Source organism: Balaenoptera acutorostrata, chromosome 2, assembly GCF_949987535.1.
Source record: "Balaenoptera acutorostrata chromosome 2, mBalAcu1.1, whole genome shotgun sequence".
In the NCBI taxonomy this organism is placed as follows: Eukaryota; Metazoa; Chordata; class Mammalia; order Artiodactyla; family Balaenopteridae; genus Balaenoptera; species Balaenoptera acutorostrata.
This window is the reverse complement of record NC_080065.1, coordinates 163094476-163112895: the sequence shown is the minus strand read 5'-3', so window position 1 is coordinate 163112895 and position 18420 is coordinate 163094476. Positions and strand designations below refer to the sequence as shown.

Sequence of the window (18420 nt, the reverse complement as noted above, 5' to 3'; positions counted from 1 at the left end):
AATTAAACATATTAAATTAACACAGAGACACTCTAAACCTAAACCAGGATTTTGATTTACTCGTTTAAAGCTATCCCGGCCCATGAAGAATAAACAAATAAACGGCTTCAAATGCACTATCTGAAAAGCCCAACACAGACAGAGAGGCAGCTCTTGACCAAATCAGACACTCACTATCAAATCATGCACCATAAAATCTGCACCTAAAAAGGGACCATAACTGCAGCTCTGAAAGCCATGAGGCAGAAAAAGAACCTGCCAGGCTACTTTCTGGGATGAGGCCAGAAAATTAACGCCTGATATGTTGGACTAGTTGTAGCACCGACCAGTACTCAGGCTGGGTTTATTTGAGGACAGCCCTTTCCAAGGAGGTTTCTTACTCCTAGAACGTATAATAACTAAATAAATAAATTCTTTATCATCTTACTACTCTATACTTCCCCAGCCCTGGGTCTCCCATCATTAATCAACCAACCCCACTGAGTCCACTGAAATCCTCTTTTCCTTGTTAAATTTCCCAAATGCTCAACTTTTTTTCAAAAGTTGTCTCCCTGCTCTAAGTAAACCCAGGCTTTCCCGAAGGATATAATTTCCCCCAACGCTCTCCATTGAAGTTCACTAATCCACCAGCATCACAGAGTGGCAGGGAGAAGTGTGGGCATCCTCCAGGTTCCTCCATGCTGCTCCCATTTAAAGCTCCCACTCCTCTTCACTCTCCCTCCGCACGGCTGCCATCTAGGGGCTTCCCCGTCACTCCCGCCCGCTGAAGAAGTCTTCAGCACCCGGCTGACAATAGATCTCTCCTTCAAATGCCACTCTTGCCATAATCCTAGGATTTCAATGTCCGAATTCCTTGACATCCATAAAGCCAACGCCCTCATCCTCCGGTCCATTTTAGCTATCCAGTTTACAAGACCACATCACCCAGGCCTCTCCTCCCAGGCCTGACACACCGTCACTCACATTAACTGCTGCTCTTGTATCTCACAGAGTCCTCCACCTCCCTAACTTCTACATTTTCTCCCAACCTGTCCATCCATTCTGAGTTCTCTTCCTTCCTATCCAGGCTACATTCCTGGACTCATCATCCCAACTACTCCTTCACCTCCACCCTCAACTCACTTGCATCCCAGTAATTCTGCCATATCTACCCAGCAAAACTCTAACCCTACAGCAGTCCAGTAATTCCTCCCTGCTCCTCCACTGCTAAAGGGAAAAGAAGAAGTTAGAGAAGGGAGAAGGAAGCAGAGGGAAGAAAGTGGGAGAAAGGAGGAGGGAGAGGAGGAGGAGAGAGAAAAGAATATTACGTCACCTTGAAGACAGCTGGGCTCTTTTATTGTCCACCATCACCTCCTTTCCCATTTCCCCCAAAGACCAGTCTAGGTCTTCATGATCCTCTCAAGCTCATGCCACACTCTCAGCATCTCAGCTCTTGCATCTGCAATTTCAACATAACATCCACCTGACCCCACTGGGCCACCAGAATCTCAGTCTCTTGCTTCTTAGCAGAATGGCTGGAGGTTAACACAACTTAAAATAGATCTATTGCCAGTTAAAACCAGTACACTTCCCTGTGCCATCAAAAGGCAAGCAAAATAATTGTGAACACAGGTACACTCGTGTGTTTTTAGGTTCCAACAGGGATCAGGAAATAACATGTACAAAGAAACTTGTGGGAAATGTGAATATGTAATTACACCTTTCTAGAGGCTGTTTACAAGATTATGTTCAAGACTATGAATTGTCTTAACTATAAAGAACCCAGAATCCACTAATTTGGTATTTGTTTGGTAAACCCTTTCCCCATTGAGAATAAAGATGTATACAACAATAAAAACAAAGTTTTAAGAGGAAATCTTCTAAATTAAGAGAACCATTCTGATAACTGTACTTGAGAAGCATCTATTTACATAAAACTATTTATATACCAAAAACTAAAGACTCTTGCCACATCAACAAATATTAAATGAAGGCACATGATGCAAAACACCGTGTCAAATTTTTTAGGGGATACAAAGAAGTTAAAAAAAGAGACAGAGAGGGCAGGAGGGGGAGAGGGAGGGGTCCCTACCTGTAAGAGTCTTCTAGCTCTTGCAAGAAGGAATATGTTGTTAATGAAAATAATAGCATAGCAGCTAACACTGACTGAATGTTTACTATGTGCCAGGTCCTGTTTAAAGTGTTTTACTTGTTTTAACTAATTTAAACCACAAAAGAACCCATGGGATAGGTACTATTGTTATCACCATTTATCAATAAAGAAATTAAGGTATGGAGAGGTTAGGTTACTTGTTCTATGTCATACAACTGGTTAAATAAAGCCAGGTTTTGAATCCAGGCAATTTAACACAGAAGGCAAGCGCTTAGTCACCAATCACCATAACGTTCAGCCTAAAGATTTCTAACTACTCAGTAACTTCAAGCAGAAGTTTTCAAAGTATAGTCCGTGAAAGCCTGGGGGTGCCTCCTAGCCCTTTTGAGAAGTCAAAACTATTTTCATAATAATACTATGACTTTATGTGCCTTTTCCACTGTGTTAACACGTGCACTAAAGGTATAAAGGACAGGCAAAAGCGCTCGTGCCTCTGGACAACAGCGCCAAACCGTGCTAGCCGTCAGTGTATTCTTCAGTGTCAGCACTCTCAGACAAAAAAGAAAAATAAGAAAGAACATTTTTAAAACACTGGCTCACTTAGGAATGTCCCTGGTGACTTTTCATATGCTCAGCCCTTGAGTATGTATCTCTGTACCATGCTGTGTGACGACACAGGAAGGGGCCAGGCCCGGCTGCTGCACCTGGGTGTGACGCTGCTCCCAGGACAGCTCTGGGTGCTCTGTGAGCTGCAAGCCCAATCAGGTACTTTTTTCACGGAACCCTATTCTTAACTCGAGAGAAGAACTGACACACAAACTTGGTATTTGGCGGACATTTTCTTAAAAACAAATGAAATGAGTCATTTTAAGAGAATAAGGGGCCCTGATATCAAAAGGTTTGAGAACAGCTGACTCCAAGAAATGCTGGACAAGAGGAAACGAAACTGAAGTTCTTTTAATGTGTCATTTTCATTAAGTCTTACTATTTCTTCTCAGTCTACAAAATGAGCGAACTATTATTACATACCACTTTCTTAAACTCACACATTAAAATGTGAAATGACACATAAGATTCCTTAGGAAGTTCTCACTTACCTTCATTTCGATAACAGTTTGCAGAGCTTTAGTTTTGGCAGAATCAGGGGCATTCTCAAATCTCCGATGCATCTCCTATACAAGAGAAGCAAAAAAGAGAGTAAGTGCCCTCCTTTTCACTCTCATTTTTTCAAGAGGGGAGTGGAGAGGCGAGGGAGTAGTAGTTACATGCAAAGATGACTACCCCGGCCTTGTAAGACACTCTGATCCACTTTCTGTCTTCCTGACCTTTCCCTGCGGACCAGGGAGCACACAGACTGCATTCAGGCTAAGGGGTACAGGGGGGTCCCCGTCTCTGCACACCTGGTTATACACGGTAAGTCACAGAGACCCCAGCCACCACAAGAGGTGAAGCTCCAGCACATCCCCAGGTTGTGTGTCACTCTTCCACAGGACTCCAAGACATATTATCAGAACTCCAAACAATCCAAAAAGGGGATTAGAAATAGTCCCTTTTTAAAAGGAGAAATCAGGACTTCCCTGGTGGCGCAGTGGTTAGGAATCCGCCTGCCGATGCAGGGGACATGGGTTCGAGCCCTGGTCCGGGAAGATCCCACAGGCCGCAGAGCAACTAAGCCCGTGCGCCACAACTAGTGAGCCTGCGCTCTAGAGCCCATGAGCCACAACTACTGAAGCCCGCGCGCCTAGAGCCCGTGCTCCGCAACAAGAAAGGCCACCGCAATGAGAAGCCCGCGCACTGCAACGAAGACCCAACACAGCCAAAAAGAAATAAATTTATTTAAAAAAAAAGAAAAAGGAGGAATCAAAGTAGCCACAGTCCGCACTGCACAAAACAACTGAAAGCATTTGTGTTGGCAACCTCCTTTGCATAGCATCCTCCCCCAGAGCAACAACCACCGGGCTACCTACGATGGAAATCTCTCTCCAGAGGGGCTACAATCAGATAAAAAAAGAAGGTAAGACTGCTGAACAAGTTTTCTAAACAGTCTACAGGTAGCAAACGGCAGAAAAACATGGCTATGTTTTTCAATCCAAATGTCAGTGCGTTCAGGATCAGAAAGGAAGAAAGGAGATGGCAGAATATCACAGTTAGGGTCTTCAAGGATCACCCTGAAGTTACCAGACCTCCTCAGGCTATTTTCTTGTCAGATTCTGGGAATGTCTCTGAGTCAGCCAGTACTTCCAGAGTACCCTGGTACAGCCCCTAGTGATGGCAGAGAATACAGATGGATATTTTCCATCTGAACAGTGCTGGTGAAATTCTAGCCCTGCCCTCTGCTCTGCCCATTTGACATGTATATAGATGTTTACTAGGTCACTCAAACTTATTTCATCCAAAACAAAACTCGTGATTTTCTCCTCTTTAACCTAGCCCCTCCTCTGAAGACTGATGAGTCTCGCCCATCTCCTTAAATGGCATTACCCTCCCGGTGGTTCAAGCCAAACAGCACAGTGTCTCCTTTCATTCCTCCCACATCTTCACTTCCTACCACCTTCTAGAGCAGGTCCTAATTGTTCCAGCTTCAAAAGATTTCTTGAATTTATCATTTCACTCCAGTTCCAGTCTAGTTTGAGCCTAGATTACTACAACAGCCTCGAGTTAAGTTTCCTTTCATTTCCTATGTCCATTTTAAAGAAAGCAATGGTGTGCTCTAGATAAAGCATCAACAAATCACGGCAATAGTCTGTTTTCAATCCTTCAACGAGTTTCCTATTTACTTCTCACCCTCTACAAGGTCAACACAATCTGATCATAACAGATAGAAGACTAGCCCTCCTGTCATAAACTATGTTAAAATTAGACAAAAATGCATAAAGCAACTGGAAAACAAGCAGCACAGGAGTATGATCCTTGAGAGAAGAGAAACTAACAAGGTTATGGTCCGGACTTGCTATCCAATATGTGATGCAGGGAGAGGAAGACCAAACAGAAAACAGCAGTCCCGCAGAGCTCAGAAGACAGAGCAGTGGGTAAGAGTCCCAAAGACAGGAGAAATGTGCAGAGCAGAATGACACAGAGGAAGAAGCCAGCCAGAAAAGCAGCAGTGTCTGATCTGACAGGGGTCCCCTGGAGTCTTTGACCAAATACTAAGCCTGCATGTACAGGGAAAGACTCCACAGTGTCAAAGAACAACTACCAGAGAGCTATGAGTTGAGCAACTACCTGAACTCACACGGGGCTGGGAAGAATTCAAGCTCCAAAGAGCCAGAGTGGAGAGAACATCAGAGGCACTGAGCAGAGACACCAGAAAGGCCACGTCTTAGGAGTAGAGACAGTCTAGCCCTGGAGGGAAGGCTACCTAGACTAGAGCCAACAGAGTGTAAAAGCAAGTCTCGTTAAGGATCGAGTTAATCCACAATTAACCCCTGCAAGATAAAACACTTCATTAAGACAGTAAAATGCAGAACACATTAATCCAGGACAAAATCTGAACACATTAGTTCAGGCCATAATCACCTCTCACCTGCGTTAAAACAACAAACTCATCAGTTACCCCCCAGCCTCCAGTCTGTCCACACTGAATCTACTCCCTACACTGTAAACAGGTGATTAATTGGGCACACAGATATTAGGGAAATTTCCAAATGCTTTACAGTGAAACTATTACAATTTCATTTTAAACTCTAGCAAGCTTATCAGCGATATATAAGGAAAGAAATCCATTTGAATAAAAAAAAATCCTCCTCTGCTAAGGAACTAGGGTGCACTTTAAACCATTCGCAGGCATAAAGCTTTCCTGTTAAGAGCTTGTAAAACCTATCAGTCCTAACAGATCTCCATTCAAAGGCCTGCGCATTAAAGCTCATCATGAACACCTCCTGCAGTCAGTGGGCTGACCAACTCCCCTTTCCCAGAGAGCACATCGAGCCTCTGACTCCTGCACCGTTAATAAAGGGAGAGGACTCTGGGAATAAAAAAGAATGTACCATTCAGACAAGTGTAAGAAGCCGAATGTGCTAGTGCTTGCTTTATTTCGCTCTTTTTAGCCTGAAAATTTTCACTCTACACAAATTAAAGAAAGCCCAGAGATTTATACAGGTAGAATTATCTGGATCTTGTTATACTGTCAACTGTGGTACACGGTAGAAAATGTGTTCAGTTCCCCTCACTGATTTAATAAAGAATAATGACTAGAGAAAGAAAACAAACAAGTTAGGAACAAAATTTCTCCGTTGTTAGTAGTTTCTTTTTAAAAGTAAGTCAACATTTACTTACACAACTGAGAGAAAGGAGCATTTGTGACTGAAAAGTAGTACTTATGTCTGAAATTTCTTTCTTGCAAGTTTCAGGTTTTAGCCTCCAGCACCCTTGGTTCAAGGGTAGACGTCCCTTCAGCAGATTTCAATCCTCCACACAAGTTCTGGGCTTACTGTACTCCACACGGAGAAGTGAAGAAGGAACCCTCACTACTCCTCCTGTACCTCAACTCCGCCGTTGTCAGACAGCACTGCACTTTGACCCTTCACCATCTCAAGTAACAGCATGCTTCTGAGAAAACATATCTTCCTGTCAAAATGGAAATGAGGTACAAATGACACAACAACAAAAAAAAAGATGAGGAAGGATAACCTGAATCAGTAAGTTATGCGATGCAACTGTTCACACTTTCCAAAATCACTAGGAAAGGGAAAACTAACTAGGGACCTTTTTTCTTTTTTAATTCTTCCTACTCTTTGTCCAAGGTTTCTATTTTTTTTCTATATATGTTTATTTCTCTTTTCTTCCCTCTAACCTCCTCTGCTCTTACCTGACAACTGCCAAAGATACAGATGGGCATTCCTCAGACATGTTAGAGCCAAAATTCCTAGCCTAGAACCTAGTTAAAGAATAGGGCTTTTTTTTTTTTTAAAACATCTTTATTGGAGTATAATTGCTTTACAATGGTGTGTTAGTTTCTGCTTTATAACAAAGTGAATCAGCTATACATATACATATATCCCCATATCTGACACCTTTTTTTTTTTTAACATCTTTATTGGAGTATAATTGCTTTACAATGGTGTTAGTTTCTGCTTTATAACAAAGTGAATCAGTTATACATATACATATGTTCCCATATCTCTTCCCTCTTGCATCTCCCTCCCTCCCACCCTCCCTATCCCACCTCTCTAGGTGGTCACAAAGCACCGAGCTGATCTCCCTGTGCTATGCGGCTGCTTCCCACTAGCTATCTATTTTACATTTGGTAGTGTATATATGTCCATGCCACTCTCTCACTTTGTCACAGCTTACCCTTCCCCCTCCCCATATCCTCAAGTCCATTCTCTAGTAGGTCTGTGTCTTTATTCCCGTCTTGCCCCTAGGTTCTTCATGACTTTTTTTTTTTTTTCTTAGATTCCATATATATGTGTTAGCATACTGTATTTGTTTTTCTCTTTCTGACTTACTTCACTCTGTATGACAGACTCTAGGTCCATCCACCTCACTACAGATAACTCAATTTCATTTCTTTTTATGGCTGAGTAATATTCCACTGTATATATGTGCCACATCTTCTTTAGCCATTCATCTGTTGATGGACACTTAGGTTACTTCCATGTCCTGGCTATTGTAAACAGAGCTGCAATGAACATTTTGGTACATGACTCTTTTTGAATTATGGTTTCCTCAGGGTATATGCCCAGTAGTGGGATTGCTCGGTTGTATGGTAGTTCTATTTTTAGTTTTTTAAGGAACCTCCATACTGTGCTCCGTAGTGGCTGTATCAATTTACATTCCCACCAACAGTGCAAGAGGGTTCCCTTTTCTCCACACCCTCTCCAGCATTTATTGTTGTAGATTTTTTGATGATGGCCATTCTGACTGGTGTGAGATGATATCTCATTGTAGTTTTGATTTGCATTTCTCTAATGATTAATGATGTTGAGCATTCTTTCATGTGTTTGTTGGCAATCTGTATATCTTCTTTGGAGAAATGTCTATTTAGGTCTTCTGCCCATTTTTGGATTGGGTGGTTTGTTTTTTTGATATTGAGCTGCATGAGCTGCTTGTAAATTCTGGAGTTTAATCCTTTGTCAGCTGCTTCATTTGCAAATATTTTCTCCCATTCTGAGGGTTGTCTTTTCATCTTGTTTATGGTTTCCTTTGCTGTGCAAAAGCTTTGAAGTTTCATTAGGTCCCATTTGTTTGTGTTTTTATTTCCATTTCTCTAGGAGGTGGGTCAAAAAGGATCTTGTTGTGATTTATGTCATAGAGTGTTCTGCCTCTGTTTTCCTCTAAGAGTTTGATAGTGTCTGGCCTTAGACTTAAGTCTTTAATCCATTTTGAGTTTATTTTTGTGTATGGTGTTAGGCAGTGTTCTAATTTCTTTCTTTTACATGTACCTGTCCAGTTTTCCCAGCACCACTTATTGAAGAGGCTGTCTTTTCTCCACTGTATATTCTTGCCTCCTTTATCAAAATAAGGTGACCATATGTGCGTGGGTTTATCTCTGGGCTTTCTATCCTGTTCCATTGATCTGTATCTCTGTTTTTGTGCCAGTACCATACTGTCTTGATTACTGTAGCGTTGTAGTATTGTCTGAAGTCAGGGAGCCTGATTCCTCCAGCTCCATTTTTCGTTCTCAAGATTGCTTTGGCTATTCGGGGTCTTTTGTGTTTCCATACAAATTGTGAAATTTTTTGTTCTAGTTCTGTGAAAAATGCCAGTGGTAGTTTGACAGGGATTGCATTGAATCCGTAGATTAAGAGTAGGGCTTTTAAACCTCAAACACTGCTGCAAATCTTAACATGAGAGCAGTTGCACTAAACAAGGTTTGTTGACTAAAATATTATAGAGACCAAAATTAACATACGTGTAAATGTTTTAAAACAAATTAGTATTTTAATTTGTTTTTTTTTTTTTTTTTTTTTGGCCATGTCGTGCATCATGCGGATCTTAGTTCCCCGACCAGGAATCGAACCCGTGGCCCCTGCAGTGGAAGCACGGAATCCTAACGACTGGACCGCCAGGGAATTCCCAACAAATTATTTTATTCATCACAATAGGATCTACATTTCAAAAAAACAGGAGCACGTATAGAACTGAAATATTTATTCAGCCTATAGACAATGCTTGGTATGCATATGGATAGCCGATCCAAAAATTCCATAGCCAATTCAGGTATGTTCTGCCAACAGACTGAGAACCAAACTTTGGTGTATCACAGAATCACCTGTAAAGCCTGTTAAAACTCCATACGCCTGGCCCCAGGCACTAACCACGTCTTGACTGTAGTTCAGTATGTGTCCAACAGATGTCTTCACGCTTCTATCCATCAAAGGAAAGGCACTCTAGTAAACAATACAAAATCTAACAATAAGTCACGTAACAATGTAATTTCAGTACAAACAGAAAATACAATGCTTAATTTAATTTTTGTTTTTCTTCTTTGGCTTTTATTTGGGGGAATTATTTACCTGCTATCTACAGAATCATGTTCATAAACAAAATGGAAAACTAATCACAAATGTTCCTGGATATGAATGCCATTTTAATGTTACTGTATTTCATCAAATCTAAGATGCCACTGATTGTAAGGTAAACCACTGTTTAATGTGCTGGAAAGAAAAGAAGGAAATGCCTCCAAATAAACCATGACCCAAGCTTCTATCATTCAGAATTTTTATTTTATACTGATTGCAAGACCCTTTTTTACTTATTTAACCGTAAAGTTTAATCATATATCATTTTGAACTGTTTTATAACTTTCTCCATACCAATAACTGTTTCAATGCTGGTTCACAGCATAATATTACTGAAGACATACTGAACAACAGCTAAAGTTAACATGAGAAATAGCAACAATACTCACAACATTGACTAAAATGAGCAGCTGTTAACTGTTTGTGAGTACACAGGCAAACAAATCAAGCAGGACTGTGGCCTTGGTGACAGAGATTTTAAGATGCCATCAAGGATAAGACTTATTAACTCAATTTCATACTGTTGAGATGGGAAAAACTATGAGTCTTGGAATTGATGAAAGCCCGCTTTTTTAAAAGATGGACAATAATCCAATAATAATAAAATCTATGGATATCCCAGTGTTGCCAGCTCTCAATTCTTTCTGCCTTTCTTGACACACTAGTGATATAATGCACAATAGCCATTTCAAGTCACCACTCACCCAACCTAGAGTTGTTAAGTTCTTTATTAGACTTCCTTGTTCACTCGTAATTCTCCCTCCCCCATTTATTCTCAACACAGCCAGAGTAGATTTTAAAAGCTAAACTAGATCACTCCCTTGATTAAACACTGGTGCAGTTTTCTCTTGCACTTTGAATAAAATTGTTGCATTACCTGCAGGGATCCTGAAGGCAAGTGCTTTGTCTCCTAGAGGGCATGGATTTTTGTTTTGTTCACTGCTACTATATTTCCTTGTGCTCTGCACATGGGTTAGTGCCCAATAAATATCTGATGAATGCAATGAATGACTCTGGCCCTGGCTACCTCTTCAACCTCTCATCTCATGCCTGTTTTCCCCTTAGACAATATGCTTTTGTCCTCTAGTCCCCTTGCTGTCTCCTGAAAACTTCTCATCCGGCCTTTGAAACTGTTAACCTTCTTCATGAAATGATTTTACCCAAATGCTCAGCAAGACTGTTTCAACTTTCTTCAGATCTCCCTTAAAGGGCACCTCCTCAAAGATGCTTACCCTGTTTATCCCCTCTCCCAACATAATTAGACTCAACTAATTTATTTCCTCTCATAATTATGTTTATTGTCTCTCACCAGATTTTTAAGTTCTAGGAGGGCACAGACCATGTGTTCTGACATGGAAAATGTATACCCAGCGTGTATCCCAGGGTCACATACATTCTAGAAGCTCAATGGATGTTTGTTGAGTAATGAGCAAAGAAAGGCTGTGCCGAGTGCCTCTAGCACCTTGTCACTCTGGAAACGAAACAGTCAAGCCACATGTTACAAAGCTTTACTCCAAATTACCATTTTAGCTTCTGTTACCTGTATTTTCTAACATACACAAATTTAATTGTTTAAGCCTCTTGCTATAGCAATAAAAGATTCTTTCCTGTCTCAAGATTGTATTAAAACCTTTTTCTTACATTCTCTTCTAGTGTTGTTATTTTTTAACAAGTAGCTCTTTATTTCATCTAGAACTTAATTTGATGTAACTATGTACTGTTTTCCAAATAGATGGCGATTATTCCCAAACATGTATCATATGCTTAAAACTATATTATTTCTGGGTTCTATTCTGTCTCATCAATCTAGCTATCTATTACTGTGCCAGTACCACAGATTTTAATATCACTGGGTTTAAAACACATATATCGGGGCTTCCCTGGTGGCGCAGTGGTTGAGAATCTGCCTGCCAATGCAGGGGACACGGGTTCGAGCCCTGGTCTGGGAAGATCCCACATGCTGCGGAGCAACTGAGCCCGTGAGCCACAATTACTGAGCCTGCGCGTCTGGAGCCTGTGCTCCGCAACAAGAGAGGCCGCGATGATGAGAGGCCCGCGCACCGCGATGAAGAGTGGCCCCTACTTGCCGCAAATGGAGAAAGCCCTCGCACAGAAACGAGGACACAACACAGCCAAAAATAAATAAATAAATAAATGAAAACTAGTAAATTGGCCACATAAGATCTTAAAAAAAAAAAACAAAACACATATATCATGAGCTGCTTAAACAAGTGTCCCCGCACTGTTCTTCTTGCAAAGAAACTGCAACATCATTTGGGCACGTGTCAAGAATATTCCTATTGGGATTACACTAAATTCACAGAGTTGGGGGAAAGCAGCATCTTTATATTAATGTTCCCATCTACATTGTAATGAAAATTTAGCCCTATCCTTTCCATTGTCGTTACTGATATTATTTATTCCATTTTCCTTATCTAACAGCACTGCCTAACACTTCCAGAATAATGTAAATACTGATGAACAGTATCTTTGCCGCTCCCTAACTTTAATGGATGCGTCTTAGTATACGTCAGAGTAAGCGCAATTCTGGCTACTAGTTTAAAATATGTTTATAATACATATTTACTGAGTTTTATTTAAATCATGCTATAAAGGTATCATTCCATCCTTATTTTTAGTTCATTTGGTTTAGTTTTCAAAGTGTCTAACATTTTATCTAACGTCTTTGAGATAGCTATCAAACACTACGAGGTTATCTTTTCCTTTCACCTATTACAAATTATAACTGTGAATGACATATTGAGCCATTCTGGATTCCTAGAATAAACTCCTTTTGGTCAGAATATTATCCTTTTATCATAATGCTGATTTTATCTGCCAATATCTTATTTATAACTTCTATACCTAAACTCATAAGAAAAACTGGTTTGGGGTTTTAGTTTGTTTTCTAACCTTCGTTAGGTTTTAGTATCCAGTGGTCACACTGGAGAAAAAAGAATTGGAAAAGCTATCCTTCTTTCTGTAAGCTCCAGGCTTAAACTTCTTTCCCTACATTTCAACTTATTCAACCAACATTTCTTGAGTACCCACTGTGCATTTGTTAAGACACTGACAAGATAAAATTTCATATATATATATATATATATATATATATATATATATATATATATATACACACATCCTTGGTGCAAAAAATTAAGTGAACAATGAAGAAACACACATGGAAGTATACTATAATATTACTGGCTCATCTACATATATGTATAGAGCTGCACAAGGAAGACTTCACAGAAGAACTGCAATTTGCGCTAAGTCTTGAAGGCAAGTAGGAGACAAAGAAAGGAGAACCAGCATTCTAAACATGTGTTCATGAAGCAATCACTTCTACTTGCTCTTAAATAATTTTAATCCATAGGACTGTGTTTCCTGTAAGATGACGCTACATTACTAATGGCAACTGGAATTGTGTATTGATACAACCAACAAGGCCTATATTTCTTTCCACATTATGTTCAGAAGTGGGACTTAATATTTGTAGAGCTTGTTACTTCAAAATTAGTCTTAAATTCATGTTTTTTCCTACTACTTGTTCAAATTCACCATATTGCTGGTTGTCCTCTGCCAGAATAACACTGTGGCTTTCCATAATCCTTAACTATTCACTATTTAGTAACTCCAAAACTCAAAAATAAATGGGCACAGGTTGAAATATTCAGAACAGAAGGAGTAGAAACGTAACATTCAAAGTTCATCACGATGCTGGTAGGGTTTTCATGCTGCATGCTATCTGAGATGATTACAACTTCTCTTACAATGTTCTATGGCCAGGCTCCAGGTTACCTCATTAAAATATAAACTCTTGAAAGTAAAATGAAAGAAACTCAGGATGGTGCCTACAACACAGCAGTTGATAGAAAATTTTCTAAAACAATACAGTCCAGTAATTTGAAGATTGTAACGCACATAGCTGCAGATTAACCGTAAAAATACAGTATATGCTTCTGGGAGGATAAACTGGTCCAATCACTCTGGGAGACAAGACTGATATTCAGAGTTTTGAAAACGTACACACCCTGAGCAAATTCATTTCTGGAAATTTACACTAAAGAAAAAAATTAATGTACAGGGATATATGGTTAGGGATATTCAGTGCAGCACAGTTTTATAATAATGAAAAATTAACAGTAGTCTAAATGTTCAACAGTAAGAAATATAAATAAATGCAACAGAACATTATAAATTCAACTGAAATTACAAAACTCTACATGTACTGACAAAGAAAGATGTTCAAGACAAATTATTAAGAAAAGCGAGTAACATTACCTGCATTATGCATCGCTGCACTACGTAATACAGTAGCCACTACCTACACAGAGATACTTAAATTTAAATCTGATTAATTAAATTTAATTTTAAATTAGTTATATTTAAATGAAATTTAAATTTCAGTTCGTCAGTCACACGAACCACATTTCAACTGCTCAACAGTCACATGCAGCCAGTGGCTACCATATTGCAGAGAGCAGATACAGACCGTCGCCATCATCAGGGGAGTCGCTGTTTTGCTGCTTTTAACCTCCTTCCTCACCCTTCATTTAAAAAGGGATTATTCAGACTGGCACTAAAATAGTTCTGAGATTTTTTTTCCCCCTATCCAAATGTGAAAATTATCTGAAGACTCTGACCTCATATAGAGAAGTAGAGCTGTCATTTTTTTTTAATTCAATGTAAGATGAATTCTTCACTTAAGCTTTCTTAAAATGAAGCATTACATAGAAAAGTGAAAAATTATCAGTAGACACAGTGGTCAGCTAAAGTCTGAGTTTCCTCTCTAAAAATAAGTGACAGCATACCTCTGTATCATTCCCTCTAGCTGTGCCTCCAGGGCAGCAAATAATTTTTATCACGGATCTTTTACAGCAAGGCAACAGTTTCCATGGAAACCACAGGGCAAACATCCATTACTGCTGCCTAGGACTTTATAAGCACACCGAAACCGAGGGAATCGCTTACTTTCAATTATTAATATTTTAAAATTGAGCAGTAGTCAGCTACTTTAATTCTGGTTTTGCTGTGTGTGTCTCTATGAACAAATCAATAGATGAGGAACAAATCAAGAAAATTCTGTGCCCCTCTAGCAACAAAATGAGTCTACAGAAATCAGGAGGGGGAAAAAAAACCCCAGAAAGGTATTAAACCAGTATACATGCCAGCCAATGTCATCTCATACAAGACAGCAAATCAGAACAGAAATCAGTGCAGAACTTAGGTAAGAAAGAAGAAATTCCCTTGCACTAGCTCAGGAGAGCATATAAATTTATCTAGGTCAAAATGCTGACTACTCAGGAAAAAAAGACAGTCATAACAACTGAGAAAGTGGCCACTCACCTCTCTCAACAGAGTGTTCTCTTTTTCCTTCTGCTCCAAAAGGCTTTTGAGGTGGTGGACATGCATCTCTGCCTCTGCCAGTCTCCTTGTTCTCTCATGGTCCTCCTCAGTAGCCTTAGCAGAAAGCCCCTTGCTCTGCAACATCTCCAGAAGCTTCTTGTGGATTCGTCCCGAGCGTTCAGGGTTTGCTTCTGAGTCTCAATCCGCAGCTCCATCTCCTCCAGAGTCTTTCGAAGGAGGAACAGCTCCTTGGCCTGCCGCTCATGCTCAGTGTGCAGCCTCTGAAAGTTCTCCTCCGTCAGCTCTGCCACGCAAGGCTCACCAGTCCTACTGTTACTATCCTGTTCAAACAGCTGGTTCAGGTCCCTCTGGATCCGCAATTCATCCTGGAGAGCCTGGACTGTCATTTGCATGTGCTGGTATAAAGACAAAAAAGAAAACCCAAATGAGCTTTCCTCCTCAAGTAGCAGAAACAAAGCAGACTACGGGGAATGAGAAAGCAGCTACCACAGCTCTCAGAACCCTGCATTTAGCAAATGAGGATTCACATTATTCTGTTTTACACTGTCTTTAAAACTGATTGAGATAATCTGTAAAATGTCAGTAATTTAATTTGTGTTTATTACCAACAGGAAACAAGGTCAGTCTGGCAGCTCCTCACTTTGCTTGACTAAATAAAGACACTGTTCAAGATTAGCAGAAGGTATTACACGGAACTGAAGGTGAGGAGTGGGGAAAGGCAGGGGAAACCTATAGGAATACGGACACATCATACAAAAAATTTCACCAAAAAACACAAAGGATGGCAAAATACAAAATGACTTTTAAGTGCTTTACAATTAAGTTAGCACATTAAATAATAAACATATGAGTGCATGCCAGAATGTGCTTAGCACTCCTTATGTGTTAATTCATTTAATCCTCACTATAACACATGTACTATTATTTGAATTTTATTGATGATGACACCAGGCACACAGAGACTTAAATAACTCACCCCAAGATCACACAGTAAGTGACAGAGCTGGCATTCGAATTAAAGCAATTCTCGCAGCCCACTGAAGCTAGTACCCAAAGGTAATTAGATAACTTGAAGCTTTAAAAACAAAAAACAAAACACAAAAAACTGAGGCTGTGTGTGCTATTTATACAGAAGAAGATAACAATATAAGTGAGTAATTTGAGTAATTAAATGAAAATGTTAGTGCAGATAAGCTAGTAAAATGTTCCAGAGGGTATATCTTTAGCCTGTATCCCTAACGAAGGTATATGAACCTTTAATCTGAATGGATAAATTCTAGAACATTATACAGAGAACCTAAAAGGAAGTTACATCAAGAATCATGTTTTTAGAAATGAAGAAGCAACAATAGAAAATCACCCTTTGTATTCAAGGTATTCAAGGTCTGGCAGTGTGCCGCAGTGGAAGGAAACTAACCCACAATCAGAAGACAGGAGTTTTAGTTCCAGCTCTCACACTAAAGAGCAACCTAATTTGGAACACATTGCCATCTTTCTGGGTTTCAGATTCCTCATATTTAAAGTGAGGCTATAAATGCCTGCACCATCTTTTCACAGAGCTAATAATATCATTGAAATCTTTGTGGCATATATGTTAAAACAGACATTGTTTAAAATTTTTGGCAAACTGCAAAACAGCAGTAAATATCTCAAGGAAACGATCTGGCAAGTGTACAAAGACGCTCACTGTTGTTTATACCAGCGACAAAATTAGAAACAACCTAAATGGATATTAATAGGTGATGAGTTAAGTAAATGAGAAATGTCCACCCAGTTTAATACTATGCATCAATTTTTTTAAATGTAGATTTATATTTACTGATAAAAACTACAGTTACAACATATTAAGAGTAAAAAAAGGAGATTAACCAAGATGGCGGAGTAGAAGGACATGCTCTCACTCCCTCTTGCGAGAGCACCAGAATCACAACTGGCTGCTGGACAATCATTGACAGGAAGACCCTGGACTTCACCAAGGAGGATACCCCACGTCCAAGGACAGAGGAGAAGCCACAGTGAGACGGCAGGAGGGGCGCAATCAGAGTAAAATCAAATCCCATAACTGCTGGGTGGGTGACTCACAGACTGGCGAACACTTATACCACAGAAGTCCACCCACTGGAGTGAAGGTTCTGAGCCCCACGTCAGGCTTCCCAACCTGGGGGTCCGGCAACAGGAGGAGGAATTCCTAGAGAATCAGACTTTGAAGTCTAGTGGGAATTGATTGCAGGACTGTGACAGGACTGGGGGAAACAGAGACCCCACTCTTGGAGGGTACACACAAAGTAATGTGTGCATCGGGACCCAGGGGAAGGAGCAGTGACCCTGGGGGAGACTGAACCAGACGTACCTGCTGGTGTTGGGGGGTCTCCTGCAGAGGCAAGTGGTGGCTCTGTTTCACCGTGGGGATAAGGACACTGGCAGCAGAGGTCCTGGGAAGTTCTCCTTGGCGTGAGCCCTCCCAGAGTCTGCCATTAACCCCACCAAAGAGCACGGGTAGGCTCCAGTGTTGGGTTGCCTCAGGCAAAACAACCAACAGGGAGGGAACCCAGCCCCACCCATCAACAGTCAAGTGGATTAAGGTTTTACTGAGCTCTGACCCCCACAGCAACAGTCAGCTCTACCCACCACCAGAGCCTCCCATCAAGCCTCTTAGATAGCCTCAACCACCAGAGGGCAGACAACAGAAGCAAGAAAAACTACAATCCTGCAGCCTGTGGACCAAAAACCACAGTTACAGAAAGACAGAAAAGATGAAAAGGCAGAGGGCTATGTACCAGATGAAGGAACAAGAAAAAACCCCAGAAAAACAACTAAATGAAGTGGAGATAGGCAATCTTCCAGAAAAAGAATTCAGAATAATGATAGTGAAGATGATCCAGGACCTCGGAGTAAGAATGGAGGCAAAGATTGAGAAGATGCAAGAAATCATTAACAAAGACCTAGAAGAATTAAAGAACAAACAAACAGAGATGACCAATACAATAACTGAAATGAAAACTACACTAGAAGGAATCAATAGCAGAATAACTGAGGCGGAAGAACGGATAAGTGACCTGGAAGACAGAATGGTGGAATTCACTGCTGCGGAACAGACTAAAGAAAAAAGAATGAAAAGAAATGAAGACAGCCTAAGAGACCTCTGGGACAACATTAAACGCAACAACATTCGCATTATAGGGGTCCCAGAAGGAGAAGAGAGAGAGAAAGGACCAGAGAAAATATTTGAAGAGATTATAGTCGAAAACTTCCCTAACATGGGAAAGGAAATAGCCACCCAAGTCCAGGAAGCGCAGAGAGTCCCATACAGAATAAACCCAAGGAGAAACACGCCGAGACACATAGTAATCAAAGTGGCAAAAATTAAAGACAAAGAAAAATTACTGAAAGCAGCAAGGGAAAAACGACAAATAACATACAAGGGAACCCCCATAAGGTTAACAGCTGATTTCTCAGCAGAAACTCTGCAAGCCAGAAGGGAGTGGCATGATATAC

The 18420-nt window shown here is 40.4% G+C and overlaps 1 protein-coding gene across 1 annotated transcript in view; it reads right to left on the bottom strand.

Annotated features, from left to right (window-relative positions):
- Positions 1–15352, bottom strand: part of LOC130707372 (ELKS/Rab6-interacting/CAST family member 1-like) — a 55487-nt gene extending 40135 nt beyond the window's left edge. Inside the window, 3 exon segments of the mRNA XM_057541604.1 lie at positions 3190–3264; positions 14905–15065; positions 15068–15352. Coding sequence (XP_057397587.1) covers positions 3190–3264; positions 14905–15065; positions 15068–15317 — 486 coding nt within the window. The 5' untranslated portion in view covers positions 15318–15352.
- Positions 15353–18420: the final 3068 nt, after the last annotated feature.